The 21,125-nt window shown below is 38.1% G+C and overlaps 1 protein-coding gene across 4 annotated transcripts in view; it reads right to left on the minus strand.

Moving 5' to 3' along the window:
• Positions 1-86: 86 nt before the first annotated feature.
• LOC124155037 (ran-binding protein 3) overlaps positions 87-21,125 on the minus strand; it is a 58,031-nt gene continuing 36,992 nt past the window's right edge. For all 4 annotated transcript variants that reach the window (XM_046528800.1, XM_046528796.1, XM_046528791.1 and 1 more), the window contains exons 9-12: positions 20,845-21,012; positions 15,828-15,920; positions 13,046-13,346; positions 87-985 (exon numbers count right to left, since the gene is read on the minus strand). In XM_046528800.1, coding sequence (XP_046384756.1) covers positions 13,053-13,346; positions 15,828-15,920; positions 20,845-21,012 — 555 coding nt within the window. In that variant the 3' untranslated portion in view covers positions 87-985; positions 13,046-13,052. The remainder of the gene's footprint in view (positions 986-13,045; positions 13,347-15,827; positions 15,921-20,844; positions 21,013-21,125) is intronic.

Here is a 21,125-nt window from a genome sequence, read left to right on the forward strand (position 1 = left end):
GGGGGGGGAGGGGGCGTGAGAGGAATTTCACGAGAAAGAGAATTGGCCGGCCGATTGGTATAACAAGCAACATAAACATTCAACGCTTTCTGTCAAGCATCTCTGTACATGTTTATTGAAACCCATAGGAGTAAATGTTACAATCACTCATCACAAATGCGAAAATGCCTGTAAGAAAAGTCATACTCTAAGCATTCTGTGAGGAAACCTTAAGTATTATATTTCATATTTTTCAGGTAATGAAATAATAATTAACATGACTTCAAGTAACCAACAAAAAGTAACTTCCTATTTGAACTGCAATCTGCATCTTCAAGTAAAACACTATCTTTCTCCCCTAGCTAGAGTAACATGAATATTTATCTGGTCCCCTGAAAATCTGAAAATACAATTACGTACCAACAATGGTTCTGCTGCCAAGTTACACTCTGGACTTTAAAAAATTAACATTTGAAAAGGTTGTCAACCATTTTTCATTTCAGAGCACAAAAAAACCTTCCTCAGTTGCATCTGTTCTGCATAAAGGCTAAGGCCTAGACACTGACAGAATATATTTACTAATAAAAATTAAAGAAAAAGAGGCCCGATAGATTCCATAGCATGAAGCTATTTGTGAGGGTGTGATCTTATGGCAGGTGTCCTTGGAGTGATAAGTGTTTTCCACCAGCTAAAGCTTTCACCACTAGTCCTTCTCCAACTCAGTTGATCCATGCAACACTAGCTAAGCACATCCAATCTCCGAACATGGAAAATCACACACCATCTCTCTTGATAAGTTCACTTAGCAACGTCCACTAAAACAACGTCCATCACTGAGTGCGGATGTGAGCTTCACTCAATAACTTGTTTAAAGTCACTGGTTGATGCAGTCTCTACTGCTAGCAGGTATATGGCCTTCGGACACGTAGTCCAACGCACAGTTCATCTCCAAGAAAATAAACCTGCATGCCAAAAGCCAATGGGAATTGAGGAGTCCAGACTACTTCTGAAAGAGACAAATACAAAATTAGATACACAGAATTAAACACGACCAGTTCAGGAATTATTAATTCATACATCATATCAGTCATAGAATTATCATCATGAATATCCTATTGCCAGGAAATTTTAGTTTCATCGTTTCTCAGCAGGTGGCAGAGCGAGTAGAGAGCTCATCTCACACCTCCATCCATAGTTTCTCTCTCTCATTGTCATGACGGGATCCAAGCACAGGGATCAAATCTTAAATACAAGTTCATCTTTTTACACGCTTTCATTTAACTCACTCTGTCTGCTTGTTTGTATGTTTAGTTCAAATCTTGCAATTGAAAATTCGACCACTTACTGACTTCCAATCGATCTGAAACTTTACACGAAGCCGTATTCCCGGTGACAATACAATATTTTACCACTTTCGAACATCTAAAGTGCGTATTTTGATCATTATAGACATATTAATTTTAAATATGGAATTTTCAACATGGCAGATTTTTTCGAAAAAATTGAAGCATTTCTGCTCAATTTCGAAGCATTGCTGCTCAAAGCCTCTCACATCAAGTGCCAAACCTCACCTTCTCGCTGGTGGACATGTTAACTGATAAATCAGTAACTAACGAGGTGGGCTTTTACAGTTAAACACAACTTATGAAAGTGGTCATGTATACGATTGCAAGATGTGAAGACTAAAAAGTAGAAAATAAATACTTCTTTAAAAAAAAACTTTAAAAACACGCTTTTATTTCGCTTGGAACAAGTAATGAAAAAAATATTTCAAAAAATGGACTAAAAAGTAAAAAATAAATTTTTAAATGAATAGTTCAAAGAACCTGGGTAATCCATAATATTTTCACTAATAAATTTTTGAAATGATAATTCAAAGAACCTGGGTAATCTATTATGTTTTCACTAAAACTAAAAGCGTGGGGGCCTCACCACATGGTGTCATCAGGTGTGTTCTAGATATAAAATGTAATAGAAATTTAGTGGAGTATTTTTATGTAATGGAGTAATATGTTATGGTGAGGCCCCCACGCTTTTAGTTTTAGTGAAAACATAATAGATTACCCAGGTTCTTTGAATTATCATTTCAAAAATTTATTAGTGAAAATATTATGGATTACCCAGGTTCTTTGAACTATTCATTTAAAAATTTATTTTTTACTTTTTAGTCCATTTTTTGAAATATTTTTTTCATTACTTGTTCCAAGCGAAATAAAAGCGTGTTTTTTAAAAAGTTTTTTAAAAGAAGTATTTATTTTAAGTTGTGGTGAGGGTGTACACATCAGGCACCACTCATCCACGTTGAAATGGCTAAGAGAAGCCTGCCGTCAGTCCAATTATGTTCCAGACAGTTTTTTTCTTGTTGAGGTGTATTGCTTCATGTCGTAGAGGATTGATTCATGTTGGGGTGGGCTGGTTACTATGTATTGGAATTCGTTGAATAATCCTGGAGTGGGTTTTTGGCACTTGCTTGGATAATGTTGAATCAGGCAAGAAAATGGTGGTAAAAATTCATTATTTATTCATTATATGTACTCATCGAGACATCCGTGGATGCAGCCAACATATTGGGCGTTGAGACTGCCTTAGAACCCAATCGTTCCGGTGGTGCAGTGGGTAAAGTATCATGCTACGAATCAAGTGGTCCCTCAGATCAAGTTTCATTGAGGGATGATTTGATGCTGCACACACACACTGTGGAAATTTTGCTGATCTTAAAACTTCACAGAACCTATCACAAGGTCCAGTGGATGTTGCATGGCTATTGAAATGTGCTTAGTTATTTGTTGAAACTCAACTACTATATTGCATAACCATTTGGGTAGCTGACTGTGGAGTGAATTTTGACTATGTTTTCGGCATCATCCAGCCCCGCTTCAAGGCCCCTAACATTAGCTGCATGTGCGATGTGTCACGGGCTACGCTTCTTCATGTTGCTTGCTTCAAATGGAACGAGGGTGAAACTTCAATTATATTCCACAGGGAGAAAAAGTTCTTGCTTGCACAATATGGGAGTTGTGGTAGAAATTTGTCCTCGGAAGTACATGGGAATATTTCCTGAAATATTGTATTTCCCTTCGCCTTTCTATTTTATCTTGAGAAGGCCAATGAATAGTGATGTGTATCCTATTATGAGCGATACAATTTTCTTCAGGACAGTAATTTAGTAGTCTAGAAGCCTCGATTTTCATTCACTTCTGACACTGAATAGCAGCAGGTAGACATCCTTCAATAAATGCCATTTCTGACTGCACTCTCTATGTAGCAGCATTGTACACATGATATCTACACAGTGGAACCCTGATCTATCGTTCCCACATTGATTGTTTTCCCACATTCATCGTCTGCCATTCCTGGTCCCAAATAAAGTTCCAAACATACGATGTGATTTTTTCCGCATCTATCATTCCCCGAAGTATTGTTTTCCTGCATTGATCGTTTGAAGATTGAGGCCCCGAGGTATAATTTTCCCACATATATTTGATGAAAATGAGACAAAATATATACAATGTGTCATTTATGGCTAATAACACCAGATGGAACTACCGAAGGGAGAAGCTCAGAGCTTTAGGATAGAACCACAAACATTTGTGCATTTCCCAAAATCCACTATCCTCCTCCAGTTAGCAGTCACCCCTCCACCCCCCATCTGACCCTTTCCTCTTCTCCAAAATCAAACAAAAGGCTCCAGCTTGCGCAGGGATCATGTTACGAAGACCATAAACAAATGGCTTCTAAAGAAAATATTAAGTTACACGCAAACAATAGAAACGTGTTTCACGCCTCCCCCTTCCTTGCCAACTGACCTTTTTCAGCCTAACTGCTTCTAAGTTCCCCGTTTCCGAAGGTCAACTGCAGCCTGAGTCACCTGTTAGCCCAAAATGTGTCCAAAAGTGACTTTTGGCAATTGGTATTATACTTTTGTTAGATTGAAATACAGCAGACTCGTATCTGGCTGCGGTTTATCTGCATTGCGGCTTATCCATGCATGAATTATACACTTCTTCGATGTTTTCCACGTTCTTTATAAAAAGAAAAAATTAATTGAACGCAAAAGCACCAGGATATTTGCATTTGACATTTGCAATGCGAGACTGCACTCTGTATGTACTTCCACTTGAATCCTTTTTGTAAAAGGGAATTATTTTATTTACTTCTTGACAAGGAATGTTACAAGTTTACTTGCACGTCTGCTCTAGCAGTGCAGATGACGATCAGGGGCGGGGAAAAAAAACTCTTGATTAATTTTACAAGATTCTTCAATAGTTAACCAATCGCATAGTAAGAGTAATGGTGTCAACGAGCTATAATTGTATATTTCATACAGGCATCCCCCGAGTTACGTATGTCTCGACTTACGTAAATCCGTACTTACGTAAGTGATAACCGTATTTCAAATGATTACGTTAATTTTCGAATGCGAGCGCGAAGAAGTAGATATTATAGTACAACCTATGGTAGAAAAAATATCGAATAGTTATCATCGAGTTTTTTACGCGCTAAAAATAACAAAGTGATCCATATTTGTCATTCCTCGAAGGAATTTTCATTAATTTCTGTAGAAAAATCGCTTATAAATCCCAAGTCAGCAATCAACGTGAAAATTTGCAGTTTTAGCGATGGATGTGATTGCGCTCATTCCTGTACGATACAACTTGTTATGTAGCATGCACACCTGAACTCCGACTTTCAACTATTTAAAAATTGTATCCTCAAGTTTGGACATTTCCATCTGCGGAATTAAAAGAAAATGAAGTTCAAGCAGAAATCTTTATTGCGGAAAAGAATTGTTTAGTACCCACGTAACAGCACTGAAATTTTGAGTTTTAGCAATGAACGCCGCGAAAAGTTAAGAAAAAGTTGACACATGATATTAATTGCGTAATTGTTTACATGTTTCTGGCGGAAGATTTTATTAAGCTGCATTTTCTCGTTCTCTCATATTGTGTGCAACAGTAAATGAATATTGCGTCATTGAAAGCTTTTCCCCACTAACTTTGTTGCACGTTAACCCCTCAACGCCGTCATGTGTACCCAGTACGCGCCCTTTAAATTTCGTATGCCGCCGTCATGCGTACCCAGTACGCTTCCTGACCTACTGTATATAATATTTTTTCTCCGCCAGATATTGCATGTTAAATTATAACTAATTACTCTATCATTTGAAGAAATGTTTTTCCTCTCCAATAAAATATTCATCACGGCTTTATGCCTTCAAGATGTTTTTAAAATACTTCGATAAAATTCCGTTTTAAACCAGCGCGTTGACGACTTCGGTCCAAAAACTCAACGCCTTCCTTCAACTGTTCTATCATGAAAAAAATCCGCCTATTCTGCTTGAGAGACGTCAAGAAGGGTCAGCTACTTTAGCTTGAGATATGGTATCTTCTAAGCTGAATGCCTTCTCTCCGTCTTCTCCTTGTTTGTCGTCACCTCGAGCCCCGAGCCCCCAAGTGTGTTTGGCCCGCCTCGTTAGTCCTTAGCGTCCTAGGCGAAGGGGCCATGTGCTTCGCCCTGCATTTATTTTTTTATATTATTTTCTGGACAGTAATCAACGACGACAAGATTCCATCTAAACAGTCAGCATATACCAGGGCCCCTTCGAGATAATTTCTCGTCTCTTGAGGGAGCTTCTAAACCACGAGCTTCAGTCCACTAGAGTCATTCATGCTGTGTGGTGTTCTTTTAGGCAGTGCGTTGAAATTCTCATCGGATGTACTTCCTGTGAGTGGTATTTTTTTATAATTGGGGATCCTACGAAATGGGAATAGTATTGAAAGGCAAAATAGAGACTCGGAAGTCTGTTAGGTTATAATAAATTCATTGGTGGGTTGAATTTCAAGGATCTGTTATTGCATACGAACCTAATGGAAAGAAAACGCCATTTCAAGTGGTGTATGAAGTTATTTAGGAGACTATTGAATGCCGCAGTCCTAAATTCATATGTTATTCACAGGAAAAACACGTATAAAAAATTGACATCATTTCGCGTGCCATTGGTCGAGGTAATATTTTTGAAATATCCAACTTCATACGGACTGTTTGGACATAGCCGTCATTCCTTACACAATTTGGTATCAAGACTCACAATATACATTTGCTAAGGACAATTCCAGCTGCTGGGAAGAAATCACAGTCTCAAGGAGGTGTGCAGTTTGTGCCTAATATGGGAAATGAAGAGACTGCGTGTACTGGTGTGAAAAATGTGGAGTGGGATAATGTTTGGATTGCTTCAAATCATGTCACACAAGGCAGATTTTCTAAGGTAAATCATTTGAATATTCACATATTGACGTTTGAAACATTAGCACGTGATTACCTAAATGAAATGATACGGTAATAATGGAGCAAAGTCAGAGAAGTGGGCGGAGTGGTAAATTTTCAAGTAGGCGAAACGAGCAATCCTATCGAAAGTATCCAATCTGTTATGACATTTTCAACCCAAAATAACTAAATTACATCATGTAATTGTATTTTTTTTAATGCATGGAATGTTAGAGATATCGTAGCTTGTTCGAAGCCAAATTAAAATCTTTCGAAATTGAAAATTTATTCATTAGTTCATAAAAGGAGATACATAAAACAATAAATATTTTTTCAAATCGCTCGAAAAATTATTATATAGTAGCGCATTATATTACGCAAGTTTGATAAAAATTTCAATGATACTGATCGTATATTATGAAAAATATAAATTATTGAATGATAGTATGCCAAAAAGGCGAAGTCATTTAAATCTCATCCGGCCGCTGAGATGGGATTTAATTAAATGCCCGCCGCGCTTGAGGGGTTAATGACGGAGTTGGTTGAATAAAAGCTCACTTTTAATCAGCTTCGTGCTTTGGAAATACTCTTTGATGTTTCCAGCCAAGTAAATATGTATTCAAATGATGATATTTTCACGTTATTTTATTGAGATGTGAGAGAATGAAAGTATGTTTTAGTGCGTGAAAGATTGAGTGTATGTGTGTGTGAATGTATCTAAGAATATAGTAATTTACTGATATTTTTTGTGTGTTATTTGCTCGTAATCCTAGACTCTCCTCCTACGCGTATTAACTGTGACAGTGAAACCACCAGATTCATCGATCAACGTAATATATAAAAGGCAGAAGATATAATGATTATAGGTAGGTAGACAATGCATTCTTTGGGCCCTTAGATCGCAGTATAACATAATGAATCAATTTAAGTATTCAGTTTAGTAATGTAGCGTTGAGATACCGTACTTTCCCAAATCCACACGATCGGTCAACTCTGAGAATAATATTACGCATTTTGATTGGCAATGCTCGAGATGCAACTCTCAGACTATATTAATGTTTATCGATTTTGTATCTAATGACGTAAGAATATGCGGTAGAGTTCATGAATATCGCAGTGAATTGAATGAAACTTCACCGAGAATTTACCGCGCATTTCTCCGCTGAGAATTTCACCGCACATTTCTCCGCTGAGAATTTCACTGCGCCGATTGAAATCTCTGAAGCACTAACGCAAAGGTTCGACTTACGCAGAGTCTGCCGGAACGCATCTCTTACGTAACTCGGGGGATGCATGTATAGCAAATGCGCAAATACACCCATGCCTCGCTTAGTACAAGGGATGTGTTTCTTGGGGTCTTTGCCCAATATGAATTTATATTGCATGACAGAATTTTAACATTGGGAAGATAGGGATGCGTTCCCGGTAGCATAAGTGTTGGGTATCGAATTTCCTATAAACAATATATACAGTGGAAGCCCCTTATAACGACAGCTGTTGGGAACAGAGAAATCTGTCGCTATAGTGAGTTGTCGTTGTTACCGAATGCAATTACATTGTCACAAAAAAATCACTCATCGGGCGTCACCACGGCTGTCTCTGCCGAGAGGCGAAAATTGCAGCATGTTAGCCGTTTTAAATCATTCTTTTGAACATTTAATTCACTAATGATCATATTCACTTGCAATCTATGATCAAATCATATGTAATTATGCAGGATGCTATATGCCGAGGCATTAAGAAGTCGATTTTAAAAGTCCCAGCATTAGACTCACACTCGTACTGAACCGTGAATTATGAGCTGTTATTATCCTCATTTCTTGGATGCTCCAAATATACATGTCATAACTACCAGTTATGGCTATGCATCAGACTATTAAATGCTAAAACTTCGGAATCTGTTCAAAAATTCATACCTTCTATCTTTCAGAGTAGTAATGGAAATGATGGGTGCTGCTGCAATTGGGTGACGAAAGGAGAGTGATAAAATTTTAGGGTTCCACACGAGCATTGCAATTCTATCTTTTTCAGGTTAACGGCGGAATAAAGGTGGAAGGGTGGAAGTAATCTTCTTATGCTTCAAGTCTGCCTGTATGAATGGTTTACAATCGTGTTTCAAAACAGCCGACTCAAATGCTATCGGAATCATGAAACCGAATAACACCAGCATTACGGCATCTAAAAGCATATTAGTCATATTAATTATCTTCGGTGGAAAGGGTGAAAAACTATTTTAAATAAATAGAAGGACAAATGATAAATGGAGTCCACTCTTTGTCTGTCTGTTAGCAATATTTATGTTTCGTAGAGATTCACGCAATCAGATGCAATATCAGCGGACGTAGAGACGTCTAGCGGCAGTAGCGCACACTTTTTGATAGGAATGCTGACTGGAACTGACCTGCGGCAGGATGAACACGATTTTAGTCACTGGCATTCATGCAAAATAACACGTTTGTACAATTTATTGGGCGTCTAAATCAATCATTTCGGATTTTTTCATTATATTTTAATCTCGGAAACAATAAAAATAGCATCTGATAGGACATTAAAAACATTTGTCATATGCATCCACAAAACTTCATGTACTTATAAGTACACAGTACAACGCATAAAAGCGATAATAAAATAAATATTCTTCTCCAACTACTTGTTGGAAGACTTAAATAAAACATGAAAATAAAATAAATAAACCGCGGCAGCTTTGAAAAATGACTAGGTTACTTCCGTAGATAAATGGTCAATAAGGTTCCTCTAATGACTCTAAAAACAACTGCCTTGATAAACATAAAAATATTCTAGAACATCATTGCCTTTTAAAAATCTAACACAAAAATTTTCAATCGCAGATTCATTTGCTGACAAAAAATGAATCAAGTTTTGTCTGCTTCAGACTCCTGGTCGCACTTGCTTTGAGCAGAAATCTTTCTACTTCATTTAGTTTATTAAAATCGTCCGGTGAAGCATCACTAGCCCGGTAAACGTCAGTTATTATTTTAATGGCATATCGCACCTCATCCACTGAAGGCATAGACACCATTTCATCCTCAGATTCGGAACTACTTTCAGCAATTACACCGTCTTCCAGCCGCAATCAACTCCTCCTCCGTTAACATTTGACGAACAGGTGCACATTCATCAACGGCTATGTACTCATCAATGTCACAAGAGCCAAAATGTTCCTGAATTCTACCCAACCATCAGGTTCATTATTTTCCCTTTGCGCTTCCTCCATAATCTCTATGGCCTCGTCATTCTGCTCTCGAATAAATCCAGCATGCCGGAAACATGCTGATATGTGCACTGGAGGTATTTTTTCCCAGCTTATTGATACTGCCCGCATGGCATCCAAAACATTCCACTTCAATTCTTTTAAATTTCGTCCAGGTACTCGAGCGACCAAGTAATTCACCAGTAAACTTCGGAAATTGTGTTTGAAAAGCTTAATTACTCCCTGGTCTAGTGGTTGAAGAACGCTCGTGGTGTTAGGCGGCAATAACACAATTTTCACGTTTCTTAGTTCTATTGGTGGATGGGCTGGGCAATTGTCAATGAATAATAGCACTTTTTTATTCCTTCCACCAATCCTGGCATCAAATGCTCGTAACCACTGCGTGAAGATAGCAGCCGTCATCCAAGCATTTTTATTTGCTTCGTAAGTGCAAGGGAGAGTTTTAACTCCCTTAAAACATCGGGGATGGGCGGATTTCCCCACCACGAACGATTTTAACGTATCTGAACCATCCATATTGGCGCATAAAAGAACAGTTACGCGGTCTTTACTTTTCTTCCCTCCTTTGCAGGGGTCCGTTCGAGTGGCGAGAGTTTTGTCCGGGAGAAGGTTAAAATATATACCTGTCTCATCCGCGTTGTAAATATTGCAGGGGCTGTAATATAGGAATCCCTGCGGCTCTTTGCTGGCATAACCACGAGAAAAGAGCAGTTTCTAGCTGCGGATGCTCTCCTGGCCGCAGGTGTTTTTGGGTGCTTGGACGCCCTTCTTTAAGCACAGCCGCACGAATTTGTTCTTTTTTCTTTAAAATAGTGAACAATGTCGATGTATTAATTCCAAATCGCCTCGCTATTTCACTCTTTGAACACTCTCCACTTTCACAATCTGCAATAATTCTCATTTTGGTTTTTAAATCCAAGGACTTGCGTTTACCAGCCATGGTGCTAGCAGACGGGCGGAATAATTTTTAACCTCACTCCGGAGGCGCGGGAGAGAGATGACAAAAGAGCAATGAAATGTGTACTCGAGAAATTTATTAAGGAAAGAAAAATAGGAGAATACGGAACATATAGACGTCGATGTTGGCGGAAAAAATGCCGTTTTAAAAGCATTGCATTCCAGAGATGTGGCACGTGGTCAATAAGTCAACCTGTCGTAATTACGAATGGCGCAAGAGAGGAATCGAGCCATTATCGCTAATACAAATTTATTTTACATTTAAATCGTAGGGTTTAAAATGGTTCCTTGGGTAGCTGTCGCTAATTCGAGCTTGTCGCTATATCCCGTACTCGTTATAAGGGGCTTCCACTGTATTCCTATTGTTAGCATTAGAGGACCTTATTTATACGGACATTTGTAGTTTAAAATATTTTTAAAGATAGTAGGCACGCATTAAAAGACGTTTTTTCTCGTTAAAATAAATTTGTATGTGCTTTTAAAATTCCCGCCTTTCAAGCCTGACATCCAGGAAAAATGAATGCTATCTCGGGTTTGTAATGCATTGCCGGCAGCTGATGAATTTCAAAAACAGTATAAAAACAATTCCTGTGTCACCCAGGCCCTTTTGTTGCCCATCCAAATTAAGAATTTCATGGCACAGTCATATGGTCATGCTTCACCCTCTGCAGTATGCTCTGCATATGCTGTACGCGATAGCATCAGTTCCAAACTTCACCTTGTACGAGTGTTTCCGTACTTTCCACGATGGGTTGACTTCAAACCAGTTGGTGTTTTCCATGTGGATCTTCAGGTTTCATTTTCATTAGTTTTATTTTTATTTGTAATCAGAACATGGCCCATCCGAAGACACAAGTGAGAACTTTAAAAGATGGACTGAAAATAATTGAAGAAGAAAAGAATCCGGGCTAAAAACACGTGAATACCGTCAAACATGGTGGTCCACTCACACATGACAGTATGGATGGGGGAAGAGCAAGCTATCTAGTGAAAACAATCAGTGGGATGAAGCCGAGGATCAGGTGGGCATGCAGCTGTCGATTAATGCAACATTGTGCACACTTTACACGATTGCCTCAATTTTATTAAAAATATATTTATTAGAAAGGAAAATTTCCGTTAATAGACTATTTTTGGCCTTTGTGATCCATCTCACAACCAATCACTGCACTGGCAAAAGCGGTTTTTTTAGGCATAACATGCACATTGCTCTCGTAAATGCATGCTATCCGCTCCAAAAAATGAACATTCTTCGGGAACAAACGTTCTCCAAGAAATGAACAGCTTCAGAAAAATGAATATCCATTCAAAGTATTAGGGCATTCAAACCGTTCAGCAGTCAACGTTTAAAGGACGGCTTTAAATCCCTGATGTATCACTGCATGGCCGGGCATTTAAATGGTTCAAAATATAAGCAGCTTTCCAGTTAACTCTTGAGCAACGAAACTCATTATGAGCCGATTTTAAACAAAGTGTGTCTCAGTGGTCCCTAAAGGGACTGAAAGGCCACAAAAAAAAACATTATTAGGTGGTCCCTTTTGGGACCGCAATTGGATGATAAAGGTTAAACTGTTCATTTGAGTGGACAGAGGGGAATGGTAGAGAAGGAAGGGGAAAGGCTCAGTCGTCTATGACGCACTTCGGTGGCCTTGGATGGTCTGCATCGTAACTGCAATCAGTTGTAACCACAATGCACTTGCTGGGGTAAGCTACAGTTCAAAATATATCCTGGTGAGATTACCTGTACGACCAAAAACGCTGCAGTGCAGTGCAGACATGAACAGTGAACAGGGAGTTTTAGAGAACTATTCATTTTCGAACCGGTTCATTTCAGTGAATCAACAGTTCGTTTTTGCAGTTCGGTTCTTTTTGACCCATCTATATATCTGCTTCATATTTCATTGCTCTACTTTATCATTTGTTGCATCCTAGTAATTCACATCAGTAATATATTACGAAAAAGATTCTTCTCAGTATCACCCTTGCTACAAATTTTAGAGATCAAATCAATTACCACTGATTTTATGAGTGAAACTTCAAAGTAAGCAAGAAATTTCATTACTTTAGAGCACCTGACCTACTCCCTCTGTTATACCTCAACTCATTTGAGATGATACTAGCTCTGGACTGTGCCATTAATTAATCTCTTTCACAACTATCCTTTTGATTATCAGGATGAAAACAACTCTTTTCGATTGGGATCTAATATTAATGCATGACATATCATCCATTATCTTGGGCAAAATCATATTTTATTTGTAAATCATTCCAACAATGTGCTTCTTTTGTTATCTGCCTATGCTCAATACAACATCTAGCAGCACAAAAGTGACCCTAAATGACGCCAAAACTAGAATATCTCGGCATTCAAGAGTTCTATGACATTTTTGTCACCAGTGAACTTTCTATTTTACAATTAACTTGGAAAACATTTAATGTTTTCTGAAATCAAATGGCATCAAGTTGATATTCCAGTGATTATAACCTTTTGATCAGGACAAAAAAATAGGAATATCATAAGAGAATGTGTGCAAATTAACATTGTTTCACAAAACAAGCACATTACAGATTTGGTGATGGAACTAATTTGATGATTAGGTCACAGAAGCTCACCGTAAGACTATGTAGATGCTTCACGGTCTGAATGCTGCCTCTCCTCAGCCATGCCACTCTCCTCAGCACTTAAGCACTCTTTAGCACAACCAGTTTTTGTCTCCTCACCTCCCCCATCACCTGTACTGTTCTTCCCTTCATAAGCCCTCTTGGCAGGTGACGGGATTTCAATTGTACACGTCTCCGGTTCACCTCTGTCGTGCTCTTTTCCTCCTACCTTCACTTCCTCCTCTAACTGCTTTTGAGCCTCCACTCGACATACCAGCACGTTCAGCAGTCGTTCTGTGTCTGCAGGGCTTGCCTGTAATTAACACACCTTTTAGAGTCACAAACACGTAGTAACGACATCGTCTTTAACCCTACCACACAAAGCAGACAAGAGAAGTGTTTAAAAAAAAGTTGACAAAAGAAGGTTAAACTTAATTGGATATTCCATTTATAACAGAGACTTCAGGAGTATTGAAAAATAATTATCATTCTTCTTCCCAAAATTCTATTTCCATGTCCTATGTACCTTAAATTTTTAATCCTTACTATTCTTGGAACTCCCTAAATACACACGGCCGTATTCATAGATTTCCGCTAAATCATGCTAGTAGGGCGACTAACTTAGTCAGCTACAAAGACCTTTTAGTCGCCTACTAAGATATGGTATTCATGGATTGTATTACGTGAGCTACTAAGAGCTACTAACTTAGTATGCTACTAGCCAGCTCGGCAGCCGATACTCGGTAGCGATTTGGGTTCAACCCGCTAGGCTACGCTTGGCAACACTGCATCTGACTCCTCCGCGGTGCGGAAAATTCGTAAAACTATCAAACAAAAGAAATTGATTCAGCAAAATGCATTGAAATTTTTACTTCATAATGGATAATTCGATGTGATATCGCATCGCAGACATATTTTTTGATTGCTGTACACAAAAATTATTGCAATACCATTGGGAAAGGGTAGATTTATGAGTAATACCGAAGCAATTGTACGTTTGAGATGCAGTTATTGTTGTACAAACTGCCGCGTATTCATTGAATATTGTTTGCACTTCCGATATTTGTTTCCATAAGTGTATGCGTGATTAGTATGGAAAAACATAACTAGCAAAGTCAGTATTATACACATTTGTATTCGGAAAGCAGAAATACACCTTAATGTCGGAGTAGAAACGAAAAATTTTGCAATGCAGAAATGAATCGTTAAGAAAATAACGTTAAGATAAATGTGTGAATGATACACATTTATTACTTTACAAACACCTACGTGCGAGCAATTAGTAACATATATGCAGCAGGTTTAGAAATATTACACAATTAGTAACATAGGTTTGCAACTCCTAAAATGTTAGTCAAGGAAACAACAATCTGCTTCTCTACATTTAAATATTTCAAATATTGACAGCGTGCGGAAATATACGGCATATAGTTTACTAGAGGTGGTTAATGTAAAAAACAAAGCATTAACGTAACTTGTTTTATTTATTTTTTGCTGATCATATCACAAATAGCACTACAACGCACACAACATTTCACTTCACATTTCACGAGCTGTCTTTATGACACTTATAATCAGTACATTCCAAATCAACTGGTTCAATGAAAAGCTTGACTCACACTTAATTCAAAACACTATAACGTAACTCTAGTAAAGCATGATAAACAGTTTTCCAATCACTCTGCACACACCAAAAGAATTTGCACTCGTTGACGTTCCTAAGAATTCTTCACATCTCACTTCCCACTCATCACTAATGATTTAGAATCAGTTGATGCTATTTCACATTACCATTACTTAGACAATGAAATAAATAGGCTGAAACAAACTTTTAAACCAGAAATTGTTACATCAACAAACTTCCAATCTCACTCCCCACTATCACTCGTACCGTAACCAAAACAAAAACAACAGCGCAACGAATACGTGAAATGTACACACTGGCGAAAGCTCACGACGAAGTGACTAGAATAAGTAATAAAATCAAACACAACTTATAAGCGTACAAAGGAATGAAAATTTATAAGCGTTTGTTGTATCCCTAAAGAACAACTGCTTCAAATATGGAACATACCCCTCTCGCAAAAGCTAGTAGATACCTTTTATCGAAATGATTAAACCAGTATGGAAGAAATAAATTATTTTGTCGTAGCTCATACACTCACAAATCACTTCACTTGTCGCTTCACTCTTTACTTCATCGTCTATATGCAATGAATTCACTTAGGGGTGCATTGAATGTACAAATTGTGTTCACTTACACTAGAGGCACAAATTCACTGCAAGTCGTAGCTTCCTCGCAGCTACAAAAAACTTTCAATTCCTGTCAACAACTACACTACATACGTTGCCTGCCTTAATTGAAGAATGGATTCTCGTATTCCATTTTGGCACGATTGCGTAAAAACTCTGTAACGGTATACAAATAAAACCGGAGTTCGATCATCCACAACGGTCCGCCATATTTAGTAGCTCCCTTAGACAAGGCTTGAGGGCGACTAAGAACCAGCTACTAAGATAGTAGCATACTAAGCTTAGTAGCCCTTACTAACGATCTATGAATACCATTTTGCTAGTATGCTACTACTTAGAACGCTACTTAGGCATTAGTAGCTTACTAAGGAAACTATGAATACAGCCGACAGAAATTAAAGTTTATCCACTTATTATAATCTACTTACATTAATTATAGTAACACTATGTACATTGTATTCTTGATGGCAGCTGATACACTTAAATATGTTTTGTACCCTTTTATGTTTTCAGCATATAAGAATGTTAAAATAAGACTCACCATTAAAAGAAATACTTTTATTTGGTTCTCATCCATAGCAGTCATTCTGATACTTTTTGGACTGGCACGAACCACAGACATACCAGCCCATATCTGAAAATAAAAATTCATTTTAAATAAAAGATGCACAAAAATTCATGATTCATCTGACAAAATGAATGGTAATTCCTTCTCATTTACTGAAAAGAGTTGGGTATGAATCACAAGGCTTTGGTTAGGAATTACTTAATTAAGTAGAATTAGAAGTTCAGGTTCTATCAATGACCAAGTATTGAACACGAATGAACAAATGAAATATATCATCTCCATTAAAAGCCTAAGAAATGGATTAAAAAATACATGTATAATGAATTTACTCTGTAAAAATGACATAAGGGTGATGGATACAATCAAATGAAAATACAAAATGAAATCGTCACAGCCCTTCTGAAGGGAGACAGATCCTGGGGACAGAGGAGTTTCAACTGTTAATAATAATAATAATAATTTATTTCACCGATTGGCAAGAGTACAATTGCATGGCTACGTCATAAAAAAGCTAATACAAATATCAAATAAAAATACAATGATGATGTGTCATCAAGATTTACAATTTACATGGAAACAATAAAAATAATTTTTCTAAATACATAAGAATTGATGAAATAAATAAGTACAATACAATAGTATGGACAAAATAAGATGTCACAACTAGCATCATGGAGATTATCATAATTACAAATTATCTTCCATATATTCGGAAATGCTGTAATAGCACTTTTTAGAGAGAAGGAGTTTCAGCTTGTTCTTAAATACATAAATTGAGGTGCAATCTTTTATTTCATCAGGGATTTTGTTAAATATAGCAGTGGCTGAATGCCTGGGACCCTTTAAACAGAGGGAGCTGGAGTACTGCTTGTGGTGTATATTATTACTTGATCTTGTGTGGTGATGGTGGAAGGTGGCATTAGAAGGAAATTTATCAAGGTTTGCTTTAATAAAGTTGGCACATGTCAGGATATAGAGAGAAGGGAGTGTTAGGATTTTGATGCAGCAAAGAAGGGCTTGCCAGGGGTGCGGATAGGAACTTGATGCATAGTCTTAATTGCCTTTTTCTGAGCAGAAAAGGCTTTTTTGGCAGCAGTTGAATTTCCCCAAAGCAATATTCCATAGGAAATATGAGCATGTACTTTGGCATAATAAACCATTTTCAGGGTTTCAAATGACACAATAGGAGATAATTTCCTGATCATATAAGTACCCACAGAAATTTTATTGATTATGGCCTGAATATGAGGATACCAATCGAGGCCATCTGAGATTAGGAACCCCAGGAACTTTGTTGAAGTTACATTTGTGGAGTGATTAATATTATTAATATGAGGGAGAAGAACTCTCTTGTTAGAGCTTTTAATGAGGAATTGTATGAAGAGAGTTTTATCTTCATTAATAATGAGGTTGTTGTTTTTACACCACTGACGCATTTCCTTAATGGTCAAATTAGTGATGTCCACCAAATGTTGAGCACTTTTGGCTGTGACAATGGTGGAGGTGTCATCTGCATAAAGAATGGTTCTACCATGTGACAAGTGATTCGGAAGGTCATTAATAAAAAGTAAAAAAAGCAGTGGACCAAGGAGAGATCCTTGAGGTACACCTCTGGTTAGTTTCAAGGGACCAGATTTTATAGTTGAGGATCCATATGGATAACAAACAACTTGTTGTCTGTCACTTAAGTAGGACATAATCCATTTTAGGGCAGGACCAGTGATGCCAAGAGTGATGAGCTTGTTTTTTAGGATACTATGATCAATTAGGTCAAAGGCCTTAGTTAAGTCAAAGAAAATTCCTACAGTTAGGAGTTTGTCATTTAGGCCAAGTAAGATGTTATCAACTAGCTCAAAAGAGGCAGAGATAGTGGATTTGCCAGGTCTAAAACCATGCTGGTTGTCACAGAGTGAGTTGCAAGATAGTAAATAGCCCAGCAGTCGTGTATAAAATAATTTTTCAAATAGCTTGGAGAAAACTGACAAAATAGATATTGGTCTGTAGTTATCAGCTTCACTACGAGAGCCTTTTTTGTGAACAGGGAGCACACGAGAACATTTTAGAGCTGATGGGAACTGACCTGAAGAGAAGGATGAGTTGACAATATCAGCCAAGGGCATAGAAATGAGATTGGAGGCAGTTTTTAATACAGGCATAGGGATTTCATCAAGCCCAGCAGAAAATTTATTGTCGAAAGAATTTATTGTTTTTATAATCTCAGAGGAATCAGTTGGATAGAGAAACATTGCATGGAGTGAATGACTTTGGCTAGTGCTGGGTGATGGTATGTTAGCTGTAAGCTGAGAAGTAATATTGCAAAAATAAGTGTTGAACATGTCAGCAATACTCATAGGCTCTGTGGCATTGAAGCCATTGAATTTCATAGAGGTCGGGTGACTTTCCTGAGAGGAAGCTCTTGTCAGATTCCCAATGACATCCCACGTTGATTTTATTACATTACTAGAGTTCTTTATGTAATTATCTATTAGAGATTTTCTGGTAGCAGAGAGTAGGGTCTTGAATTCCTTTCTTGCTTTTAGATATGCTTGGTGTGAGGCTGGATCATTCAATTTCCTTTGAGAGTGAAGCGTACGAACATGATTGGACATAGCTATGAGCTCTGGAGAGTAAATTTTTAGGGTACGGTCTGTTTTCCTTTGCTTAGTCTTTCTGGGTGGAAATGCATAATTGAAGTACATTACAAAAACATTATAGAAAGCATTAAATTTACTTTTCGTCTGAAGACTTTCACAGCTTCTTTTATCTATGTTGCTGGTGGTTTTCGGGTATTGCTGTGTAGAAAACATTTTAACTCGACGTTTCACTCCTCCTACTGGGAGCGTTATCAAGAGAATGGAAGGAATTTATACTCGTCCCGAGCTTATTTATGTTTTTTTCCGCTACTCATTGTTGTGCCGGATTTGAATTTTAGCCGATAGCCGTTGGCCATTATATTGTGCTAGGAACCCTCTCCATATACGGCTGAGGTTATACCCATCCTCCCTATTAAAGTTATTAGGTCTTTTCGCAATCTCGATGGATTCACGTATAAGACGCGGATGGTATTCTTCCGTCTTCGCTAACACCCGTGTAGCGTCAAACATTATTCTATGCCCAGGGCTGGAGGCAAAATGTTCAGCAACAGCTGATGCGTCCCACTGATGTAATTTTAACGCCCTTTCGTGCTCCTTAAGCCTTTGGGAGATTGAACGCTTGCTCTGTCCCACGTAGCTTCTGCCGCAGCAGCAGGGAACCTCATACACTCCCATAGATTGAAGGGGAGGATGGCTATCCTTCGGTGAAGGTAGGATATTCTGAATCTTCTTCACGGTGCAGAAGCGAGTCTTAATGTTGCCTTTATGGAGGATTCTGGCGATTCTATCGGTGACCCCGGAGATGTATGGAATTTTAGCATATGTAAGTGGCTTCTTCCCCTTGTGGCCGTCATCTTGAGGAGGGTGTTTTTCTTTCATTGCCCTTTTAATGAAAGAGACACTATAACCATTGCCTTTCAGTGCCCACATAAGGTGTTGCATTTCATCACTGATATGCTCAGCATCACACACGATTTTGGCTCGGTGGGTTTGCGTTTTAATGACGCAGGCCTTTTGTTGTGGGTGGTGATGCGATGATGAATTCAGATACCTGTCTGTGTGGGTCTTCTTTCTGTGCACTGAATGGCCTAGGCTTCCATCCATTTTTCTTTTAACCAGTACATCTAAGAAGGGAAGACAACCTCCTTCTTCGAGTTCTTTTGTGAATTTTATGTCTGGATGTACTGTATTTAGATGTATGTGGAATTCCTCAAGTTTTTCTTTTCCATGTGGCCAGATCACAAAGGTATCATCCACATATCTCAACCAGCATGATGGTTTCTTCTCGCTCGTCTCAAGTGCCTTCTTCTCGAAAAACTCCATATATAAATTGGCAATCACAGGTGAAAGTGGGGAACCCATTGCCGCACCACTTTTTTGTTCATATATTTGCCCGTTGTAAAGGAAGTAATTGTTTCTAAGGCAGAATTCTACCAAGTTTGGGTAGTCTCCTGGTAGTCCATCACCTGTAAGAGTTCTTAAAATTTCCACTGAATCGGGGACAGGAACTTTGGTGAACAGCGACGTGACATCAAAGCTGACTAAAATATCTCTTTCGGTCACTCGAAGGTCTTTCAGGATCTCTATAAAATGCGCCGAATTATTTATGAAGGAGTCTGTTCTACCGACGAAATCCTGGATGCCTCTTGAGAGATAACGGGCTAACTTATAGGTCGGCGAACCAATGGTATTTACAATAGGTCTCAAAGGTGTACCTTCCTTATGGATTTTTGGTAGACCATATAAGCGTGGAGCTCTGGATGCGGAGGGCATTAATTTCCAATGATTTTCCTCGGGAATTGAAGACAAAAAGACCCGACAAAAATAAAGACCCGACAGCCAGAATCGAGCGCAAAGTGAGAGAATTGATCAAGAGGTCTTCAATTCCCTAGACTGTGAATTCAGTCTGTGAGTCATAATGAAAATGTCTTTTAGTTAAATATGTTGGGGAGGGTTTGCATGTGGCTTTACCAAAATCAATATATACATTAAGGCCTAAGTGATCTGAGAGGCCAGTATTAAGAGTCTTACACACCAGCTTGGATGTTGGAATGTCCGTAATGAAATAATCTAGAAGGGTTGACTCGAGGGCCATCCCCAAACCATGATATGTAGATATATCCAATAAATCTTATTTTAGGATGATTAATGAGTTAATTGCAGAAACATCTCACAGATGGACCATCTCACATAGTTAGAGACATGAGATGTAAAGCACCTGAGAAATTACCACATTTACTGATACACGAATTGGAATTCTAAAACAGCTCAGCCAATACAAATATTTCTCAGGAAAAAGATTTTAGTTTGTCTATTAACATTAGAAAAGAAATCCATAAAATGATTAATTTAACACATCAAAATAATTAGGAAAGTAAAAGGGGAAAATATCATACCTTTGTGTTTAAAACTACTCGAAGGCTACCCTGAGTCCGCATCACCAGTCTGGATTGCTTCTTTGAATGTTTTTCCGGGTCACTTTTATCATTGACACGAAGCTGTCCCCTGCCCCTTTCCACCCATGAAGACTTGGCAATGTTAAATGCAAACAGCTTGCAAGTAATCTGAGGGAATACAAAAGAGCCCACGGCACCGTAAATACACAAGCAAAGCAGAAAGTACTACATAATCCCCATGACAAAGTACGCATACACACTAAAAACTGGCATGAATAACA

Source organism: Ischnura elegans, chromosome 1 (assembly GCF_921293095.1).
Source record: "Ischnura elegans chromosome 1, ioIscEleg1.1, whole genome shotgun sequence".
Taxonomy (NCBI): Eukaryota; Metazoa; Arthropoda; class Insecta; order Odonata; family Coenagrionidae; genus Ischnura; species Ischnura elegans.